This window comes from Helianthus annuus, chromosome 9, assembly GCF_002127325.2.
Source record: "Helianthus annuus cultivar XRQ/B chromosome 9, HanXRQr2.0-SUNRISE, whole genome shotgun sequence".
Taxonomy (NCBI): domain Eukaryota; kingdom Viridiplantae; phylum Streptophyta; class Magnoliopsida; order Asterales; family Asteraceae; genus Helianthus; species Helianthus annuus.
Genome location: NC_035441.2, coordinates 151197180 through 151207864, shown reverse-complemented (window position 1 = coordinate 151207864; position 10685 = coordinate 151197180). Strand labels below are relative to the sequence as shown.

The window sequence follows — 10685 nt, the reverse complement described above, 5'->3', positions numbered from 1 at the left end:
CTGAACCATTAAGTGTTGAACTAGTAAGAGGTCTGAACCAATAAAAGACTCGTTAAGAGTTAAACAAAAAGCATCTTACTAAAATACTTTTAAAATATGTAACATTTATCTTTTAAGTTAAATAAATAAATATATATTTATCTTTTAAGTCGATAATATATTTTATATTCTTCAGCTCGACACCGACGACGTGCCGAAATTTTAAAGATAACGAACCCAAACTATAAAAGAACCATTTATGGTTTGCATGCATGCATGAACTCCACGTGTAACTGTACGTACGACACGTGTACATCATTGACACCTGTGCATTCCAGCTTTCTGACCTGTCTGTCTCCTTCACCATCAAATATAGGATTGTAAGCTTACAGGTTAATCATCATACATAGTACTCACAAATCTAATCATCTTCGATAAACAACAATGTCCGAGACAACACATGACCCTCAACCTCACCCTCCGTCGTCAACAGGTATGTTTTCTGTTCCTTTCCTTTCTGCTGTTTTTTTTTTTTTTTTTTAATTTTTAGGTATTAGTATCTTTTTTGGATGTGTTGATTGATATAGGCGTGTAAGATTCGGTCGGTTTTAATGAAAAATATGGGTTGAACTGTTTGTTAACTATGTTTAACAGGCTGGATGACCTTTAACAGTTCGGTTTTGACAGTTTAAAAGGATATTTTCCCTTCATTTTAAAGTTTTAACACGCATAAAGTTATATTTTTTAGAATAAAATGAATGGGTAAATTTTAGAGAATGACAAATTAATCCGGCTGGATGACCGTACGAACGGCATCCATACTAATGGTTCGGTCAGGGTCGTTCTTACGTTTTTTGGAAATCCTAAGCCAACTAAGAAGTGGATGCCTTTTTGAAAAATTATCTTTTTCAACATATTTAGTCCCAAAGCCCTTCTCCTTTACCTCGGACTGGACCGACAATTATAAACTATAAAGTTTATATATAGTTGGTGAAGTTAAATTTTCTTTCCTGGAAGTTATATCTATTGTATAGATATAGTTATAATTTTAAATAAAAAAATTTATTTTTCTAGCTTTCGGATGGGGTAGAATGGTCGATGGTTGTTGCAGTTATGTCTGTACTTTAATTTTGAACTAGACAAATTTTATCTGGCTCCTGTAATTAAAAAAAATGGTTTAGTTTTGCTTTTTATTTGGGCCTAATACATATACAATATATAAAACTTCCTTAAAATTGAAGGCCCTAGGCCCGTTATTGGGTTCGGTTTTGACGGTTTGAACCAATATTTTCCTTCATTTTAAAGTTGAAAAACAAGTAACGTTATTATTTAAAATTATAATGGATGCGTAAACTACCGACTATGTTTTAAGAGAACACGAATTAAACTGGCTGGCTGACCATCTAACGGTTCGGTTTTTACAGATCGAAACCAATATTTTCTGTTCATTCTAAAGTTTTAAAACGAAACACAACTTATATATTTTAAAATTAAAATTGATAAAAATATATATATATAATAGTAAAGGTTTTGTGTTATTGGGTTACACTCTCGGTTTCAAGTTTTAAATTGGGTTAACCATTGAAACCAAACCATTAACCGTCAAAACCAAACCGTTTTAATCTCAAACCGGCCAAATTGACCGATTTGATTCGAGTTGGGACCGTTTTCATTAACTTTCAAACGGTTTATTAACCCCCGTGATTTGCATACCCTCATATGCATCCAGATGACGCTTACTCAATGAAAGATGTAATAATGTGGAGGAGGAAGCCTATGAGTGTGGGAGTATTAACAACCATGACGATGTTATGGGTGGTGATAGAAATCTACGGCTACAATTTCATCACAGTGGCATCATGGATCGCCATCTTTCTTGTTTCCACCTTGTTCACGTGGGCCAACATTTACAGGCTCATTTACAAGTAAGCCCAAAATTCGGTCACCGTGTTTTATGAAATCCTTTGACCAGGGGCCCACCTACACCAATGAGTGGAGGCCACCGCCCCCTTAAATAAAATTTAGTGTATTTTTTTTAGGCGAAAATCCCGATCGCAAAAGTTTGGTTAAGTGGTCAAGTCCAATGTTTTAAAAACCGGTTTTTAAATTATACTGGGTTCGACTCTAAAATGGTTTAACAGGTTGAACCGGGTTGTACCGGCCGGTTCAACCGGGTTACTAGTTAACCCTATAATTTCATAAAATACAATTTTATCTCAAAAAATAATCTAATTTCTATTAGGATTTATGTAATTGATCATGGTTTTATTTATAAAAAACCATTTTCTTGTAAAATATTTTGCATTTTCAAAGGATTTTTATTACTTATAAGCAATATTATATCGGACGAGGTGAATAACAGTTTCAATAATGATGAAATATTAAAATTTTAAGATGATGCAAACCGGTTCAACGGTTTGAACCGGTAGATCCGGATTTACCGCCAGTACATAAGACATACCGTATTCAGATTTTACCGGTCTTTATCGTTACTCGTGTCCAATATCCGGTTTAACCGGTATAACCGCCCGGTTCATACCAGTATTTAAAACATTGGTTAAGTCCCCCTGTTGCCCCTAGAAGATAAAGCTTGGGTCCGCCACTGCCTTTAACAGCTATTTTTTTTCAAATGGTTCTTGCAGAGAGGAACCAAGCATGTCGGCAATAGGGATATCCGAAAGCACGGCTAACGAAATGGCGAAATGGATGACTCAATCCTCAGAAGATGCAGCTAGGTGGGTGTTTAAAGTTGGTGCTCAAAGCGAGTGGTATGTTTTCGCTGCTGCGGTTGTTGGGTTGTGGTTACTTTCCATTATCGGCAGCTCATCGGATCTGCTTACGCTTCTCTTCATAGGTATGAATTTGAATCATTAAGTTTTGAATAATATTGTTGATGATATGCATGATGTATGAATTATTTGTTGTTGTTGTTAGGGACTGTGGTGGGAATGAGTGTGCCTGTGATTTGGGTGAAGTATGATTATAAGATAAGGGAGCATGGAAAGAGGCTGCAGATGCAGAGCAAAAGGTTTTACAGTATGATAGATGAGAAGGTGCTTCAGAAATTGAAGGCTAAAGTCAAAGTCAACGCACCAAGAAAGGAGGAAATTAAGGAGAAGAAAGTTGAATAGTTGATAATCTAAGATGCTGAAGTACTATAATAATGTTGTAAATGTGTTGTTTTGTTTAAGCTAGGTTTTACGTGTATTTGTATTGGGTTAAAAATTGTGTGAAATAGGAAAAAAAAAAAAAAAAAAAAAGGAAAAAAGATATGAAGGGAAGTATGTTTAAATTCATTATAATACTTCTACAATAATGTTGTAAATCGGGTGGTATTATAATTCTTCTACACTATAATATAGGAATGTTTAAATTCATACACTGAACTCGAGGTGCCAACCCTAAACCGGGGTAGGACCCGAACCCGACGACCCTATCCGAACCTGGTTTGAATCCGATCTATAGCCAACCCAATTTGGATCTGTTTCAACCTGTAGGGTAGGATTTGGTTTGGGTATTTCACAGTCAAACCGGTCTCAACCCCATAGTTGAGAACCTGATCACTTAACCCGGTTTGAGAACCCGATATCATGAACCCATCCATATACATGGAACTAGCTATTACCCAACGGCTATTTAACGGCGTTGTGACCATTATAGTACATTTAACGTTGGGTTTTTGGAATTTTTTCATCCAAAACGTTAGCATACATATGTATTAAAGGTGTCGGTTACATCAAAACAAAACAAAAACGCAAAAAGTAAATAAATAAACGCTCCTAAAGTGCTATGGAATTGAAAGCGGGTATTCGTTCGTCAATATGGGTTATTCCTTTACCGAACCTATCAAAGACGACGAAAAATGTTAAAAAATGTATTTCGTTTCGTAGTGTTTTTTTCATAATATTATGTTTTAGTTTACTTATAAAAAAACAAATAAACTATAAATTTTAAGTTATTTATGTATATTATATTTTTTTAGAATTTTATATTAACAGTGTTGAGTGTTGGGCAATAGGGTTGAACCCGGTTTGATAACCTAACCCGGTCCCAACCCAACCCGAATCGGTTTCGTAGGGTTCGGTTCTCTTGTCTTCTAACCCGGTTAGAACTCAACCCGGTTTCAGTGCCAACCAGTTTGAATATTTTCATCCTAAACCCAATCCGGTTTGAAACCAATTCGGGTTGAAACCCTAACCCGATTTGTGTACCTCTACATTGAACCTCACTTCTGTGGTAATAAAAAATGGACAACTTATTTAATTGCAAGTGCTTGAAGCATCAAGGTCTGGGTGACTTGTTAGCCCTCAGGTGAAACGAACTAACAAGTATACATAGTGGCAACAATGAGCCTTTAAGGATCAAGTGACATTGTTTCTTCGACCTCACCCAAACCAAGGAATCAAACCAGACCTCACCCAAACCAAGGAATCTCTTAAATCCTGACCCAGACCAAGGAATCTGTTAGATTTTGATAACATTGTTTCTTCGATATGAACAAAGAGGTGTCTTATGTACATCTTGTTCCACAATGAGTCCTTTTGTGTTGTGTACATCTTGTTCTTCTATCCTGATTTGACTTTACCCTCACTTTAATTGAAAATTTGTTATTTATATCAAGTATATTTTTTGAAAATTTATAAATTTCTAATTTGTTTTTGCTTAGGGGTTTGTTTCTAAATATTTGGGGGGTGGGTTTCGAAAGTTCAAGGGGGGAGATTGCAAAGTTTTATAGAGATTTTAACACGTGTATTACACTAAGGGTCTGTTTGGTATGACGTAATGGAATGGATGAGGGAATGGAATGGACGAGGTAATGGAATGAACGAGGTAATGGAATGTATCATTACCATTCCATGTCTTGTTTGGTTACCATGTGAGAATGAAATGAATCATTACTTTGTGTTGTTTGGTAGAGAGAATAGACGGAGGAATAAAATTGGTGGTGAGTGACGGCAGTTGGTGGTGGTGGATGGTGATAGGTGGCGTTTGGAGCGGTGGTCGGGGGTGGTGGCAACGGCGGTGGGGTGGTGGTTGGGGCGGAGGTAGGTGGCGACTACGACAATGGTGGTGGGTGACATCGATGGTGGTGGTCGGTGGTGGTGGGTGGCGGGTGACGGCGGAGGTAGGGGTGGGTGGCGGCTGTGGTGGAGGTGGTGGCGGGTGACAGCGGGGGCGGTGGTGTCAACGGTGGGAGACAGCAAGGGCAGAAGTGGGTGGTGGCGGTGGTGAGTGGTGGCGGGTGACGACTGGGGTGGTGGTGGTGGCGGCGAAAGTGGGTGACTGTGGCGGTGGGTGGTGGCGACAATAGTCACGAAGACGGTTGTGTCGGTAGTGGTGTCGCCCGTAGGTGGCGACGGAGGTGGTGTCGTGTGACGGCGGAGGTGAATGACGGTGGTGGGTTATTAAAAATGATAATAATAATATAATAATAATAATAATAATGGTAAAAAAATTAAATAATAATAATAATAATAATAATAATAATAATAATAATAATAATAATATATTTGTTCCATTCCTTGAAGGAATGGAAAAAAAACACCACATTACAAAGGAATGAAAATTTTTATATTTGGAAGGTTTACATTCATTGTGGAATGCCCCCATTCCATTACCACATGATTACCAAACATGTTTTTTTTCATTCCATCGGAATGATCCATTCCTTTCCGCCTTCTATTCATTCATACCAAACGCTACCTAATTTTTAAGGTGGGTGGCTGCCCCCTTCACCTCCTAGGACCATAGGTCCGCCCTTGTACATAAGCTGTTATGTGTGATGATTTTGGATAGAAACATACAAAGTAGCAATACGTTTTATGAAAAATTCCTACATTTTTCGGCTATTGCAAGTTTGAGAATAAGTTCCTAATATTTTAAATATCTATGTCACATTTTTTACTTAGAATGAATCTTACTTAATAAATCAAACTAAAAATACCAACAACGACCTACAACCATACTTACCAACTAGGCATTTTCCATGAAAACATAAGCAACGAACAACGCAAAAAAGATACGTGTAGAACCATACAATACATTTGAAAAAAAAAATTGATTCTTAGTATACATTTCATGAAAATTTCCTACATTTTTCTGCCTTTGCAAATTTAAGAAAAAGTTCTTGATATTTTAAATATATATGTATCATTCTTGACTTTGAATAACCTTTTAGTAAAAAAAAAACATCTAGAAAAATAACCACCTACAACCATACTCACCAACTATGCATTTTCGATAGAAACATAAACAATGAACAATGCAAAGAAAGACATATGAAAGGCAATACAATGCATTAGGATGTGGGGTGTGGAGTCCCCTTTCCTACCTCCACATCACCTCCACCTCCACCTTTCTCTTCCGTCTTCCCCATTAAGAGGGTGTTTGAGAATTAACTTCTTTTTCATTTCCTTTTTAGAAAAGTCACAACCATCTAACTTTTCTCTCTTATTTTTTTTCATTTTCAAAGCATAAAAACTCATTTTCAACACATTATCCAAACATCATTTTCTAAAAAACTCATTTTGCAAAAAGTTATAAGTCATAAGGAGGTTGCAAGATGGAATCCCAAACAACCCCTAAGGGGTGTGGTTCCCCTTCACCACCTTCTCCTTCCCCACCAATGAACAAACAACAACAATATACATCAACAACAGATCAAGGCAGACAGGAAGGAGCCGAAGATGAGACCGGGGGGGGGGTGTTCCCTGTCGGGGAGGAGGGACACCTCAGCACCCCGACCCCTTCCCCGCTCCCACACCCCAAAGCCTTAGTAAAAAGTGTGTCAGATACTTCATATACAAATTTTCTACGTTTTTTGGTCTTTACAAATTTAAGAAACTTTTTGTAGATATTTTAAGTATTTATACCACATATTTAACATGGAATTAATCTTAATTAATGAACAAAATAAAAAAAACAATATATGGTTAACAAAATTAAATAAAAAAAAGGTTAAATAATATTATAAACATATGACAAAAGAGAATTACTTATTATATGAACTTTTATTGAATTATACCTTTATACATTTACCAACTAAAAACTTACCTTCTACCCAACCGTTGCGTCCAAAAAAACCACCAAATTACAGCGACAAGGCCACCGTTTCAACTAATGCAATTATCACACCGTATCATAGGTCCACGTATCATCCCACTGTTTCAATTGATTTCACTAATCCCACGACTCATTGATGTTATCATCTTCAACTTGATTCAATGTTATTTAAAAAGTATTATTATTGGACATATGCATTAATTTAATTATTAATTGAATGGTAACTGACACGATTGTTAGACCATAGGTAATGGTTAATGCCCACTAAGGGGCATTTTTCACCACATCATCATTATAATGCCCTTTTAAAAAAGGTGTAATGGTTAATGCCCATTTCATTTATTACTTTCCATTATTTTTCTTCTCTTTGGGCATTATTATAGAAATGTCCCTCACTCTTCATGCTCCTATAATGCCCATGAGTAATGGTGTAAGGGCATTATCAAAATCTTTCATACCCTTATAAAGCCCCATTACATATGGTCTTACTGAAAGTTTTCCAAAATATTATTGGATCAATTCCTTTGCAGTTATTCAATTACGTTGTACTCCGTTGCGTCGCCACCACCATTTCCCCCCCACCGTTTCACACCTTTTATAATCCTCAAAGCCACTACCACATACACAGTAACACAATCATTTACCATATAATTTCTCGACTTCTTATTAAAAATGGTACCAAGGAAGAACAAGAACAATGTCAACGATGAGTGTGAACCCTCCACCAACGACGTAATCTTAATAAACACAGCCGTCGTCCCACCATTCTTCCACGGAGATTTTGGTTACCGGTGATCATGTATGTTAAATGCTCACCGGAGAGTAGTTGTCGGCGACAACCACGAACGACGGGAGTGTTGACGCACTGATCTTTACAGATCCGGAGATGAAACCCGTAGATCTTTTGCAGTTTGTTTTAGGGTAATGGCGGAGAGAGTGTGAAAACTTTGGGATGTGAATCTGATGATTTATTCATTTATTACATAAAAATGAATGAATAAATGAGTTTTACGTTACATGGTTTATTTCATATGATGGTTCTTTTATTCTTTTTTTTCTTTTTTAATTTGTTTTTCTTTACGTAGTTTTATTTTTTATAATACATATACAGGGTAGGGGTATGGTAAAAAGTGTCTAAAATGTGAGAAGGGTAAGAAGTGTTTTAAGCCATTGGATATTTGATCTAATGTGTAACACCCCGTGTTTTCGAATGTCAAAGTCAAAGTCAAAGTCCAAGTCAACTTTGACTTCTTTGACTGTTAAGGTTTCTTTTTTACTTTTTTGTATTATGTGGAGTAAGTGTTGTCTAATGAAAAGATCGAATGTTCAATCAATACGACCGATTTACGACTGTGAATAGTAGGAAGTAACAATGCGATAAAGTTAATCAATCAATAACCAAGCTAATCGATTCATCAATCGAACTCGAGACTCGAATTATGTGAACTCTGGTGTTGTTATATGTGTGTGTGTGCCTTATGTGTTACTTGTGCATGTTTATTTATATGTTTGGTATGGTATACAAGCGAATCAATCGAAAATCGAATCAAAACTCGCGAAAAGCAATCGAACTCAATCGAAACCGACATCGAAACGTGACTTATAGAAGATTGTATGTTAGATATAGTAGCTGGGACTGAAAGTAATTTGACTAGGAACTCTATCGTATTCGTATCATCGTCCATCGAAATTGAAACATCGAAAATCGTCGCGAAATACTCAAAGTGGGTCGCGGATCGAACAGAAGGCATCCGGATCGAACAGGCCAGCCGATCGGCTAGCATCTTCCTAGCCGATCGAGCAGCCCATTCGATCGGAGCTCCTGGCCGATCGGCTGCCACTTTCCTCTTTTGGAGCCTATAAATAGGGCTGTCATTGTCACACTTTCCATTTTTGGAAAGCTCTGACCGAACCAGCCTTCTTCTTCACCTTTTCTCATATTTCTCTCAACTCCGGTAAGTTTTCACTCTAATTCTTGTACGTTTTTTATCACTACATGATTCTACACCTTTCTATCTTTCAAAACTTGATTTTTAACCGTGAAATCACCAAGATCTAAGTATTCTTGGGTGATGTCATCATGGTGTTCTTGAAAACACCAAACTTTGGCCTCATTCAACCATGGATAGCTTAGATCTGACCGATTTCCACATAAACAAACTAAGATTCTTACAAATCTTAACATTTTTATAAATAATTTCCAACTTTCTTCAACCTTTTACACTCGAAACCTTAAAATCGGTAGAAACGGAGCTTGAACCGGCTAGCTAGTCATGCTAACGGTTAGGAGGTTCAAGAATCGGGTTCTATGAACAAGGTTCACCAATTTCGGGTTAAACTTTAAACCGACGCTCCGAACCGTTCACCGGCCGGACTTGGGTGATTCCTGTCCAAGCCGAAGAAGCGAGTAGGAATGAAGGATATCATAGTTCAACTCGTTAATACTATATTAGAAACTTCTACAATAATTTTCTTATTACTATAATTAAAATTAAACATATTTTGTTTTTCTCTTATAACTTGTAAGCTATAGCGAGTGTCAATACTCGATACCGTATCAGTACCATGACAAAACGAAGAGCTGATACCATCCCAACAATATCAGTACCACGTCTTCAACCGAACTAGATATTTACTAATATAGTTTTCGATTGATGTAAAACACGTATCGATATTCTTATGGGCATATCATAACTTTCCTTTTTTGGATAGTCTTACTACAAGTAAGGTGATGTAAAGTACACTGAACTTTGGTACCAACAAAGCGGTTATGCCATATAACTGAAATGTTCTAACGGTTCATTCCCATATAAATAGATATTTTTTGGTTTAGTTTTAGCAACGAATTCATACTTTCAAAATTCACGAAAAAAAAAAAAAAAAACATACTCGTTTTTGAGAATTTGTCTTATTTGATTAAAGATTTTAGAGCACTGCCAAATTACTTCAATCTAAAAGTGATACACAGGATTCAAAAGCCCATCTAGGGAAACTCTCCAAACATTCGAAAAAACTACATCATCGCCTTTATCTATGTATATGAATAGAATTTATACTACCTCTCACACAGGTGGGCCACAAACATCACGCTTGAATCCCCTATGGTATGGAAAATCCACCCTTATTGTGCAAAGGGTTTTATTGTTACGCAATGTTAAAAGAAAAACATTCACCGATAACTTTCTAGATTAAGACATGTCCTTCCAATTTCACACTCCAGTGAATAGGTCTATTGGCGAAGCCACGCCCCCCCCCCCCCCCCCCCCCCGAATTTTCGCAAAACCGGTGGGGCGGCAACGTATATACCTATACGAAAGTACTATTCATAACACTACGCATCGAAAAGTTCGGGGGATCGGGCGCCCCCCCGGAGATACCTTATCCTTCGCCCATGAATAGGTCTAATGACAAAAATATACGTAAGTAAATGTGAGAAACAACGTGTGGAAAATACACCCAAGATGAAATAAGATGGCATGTTTTTGGTTAGGTATGATCAGTGGCGGATCTAGAAAATTCATATAGGGGTAACGTTTAAAAAAAAGGGTAACGAAATCGAAAAAAAAATCATTTTTTTCCAAAATTTACACTACCGTCGGATCGTCAAGGGGTAGCGGAGGCTACCCCTTAATACTGTTGGATAT

The 10685-nt window shown here is 37.0% G+C and overlaps 1 protein-coding gene across 1 annotated transcript; it reads left to right on the top strand.

The window, feature by feature from the left end:
- The first annotated feature begins 356 nt into the window (after window positions 1-356).
- On the top strand, window positions 357-3304 carry LOC110908208 (reticulon-like protein B13). The gene is made up of 4 exons (XM_022153117.2): window positions 357-472; window positions 1709-1904; window positions 2622-2833; window positions 2914-3304. Exons 1-4 carry the CDS (start codon window positions 424-426, stop codon window positions 3108-3110), a joined length of 654 nt encoding a protein of 217 aa, XP_022008809.1. The 5' UTR covers window positions 357-423; the 3' UTR covers window positions 3111-3304.
- The last annotated feature ends 7381 nt before the right edge of the window (window positions 3305-10685 follow it).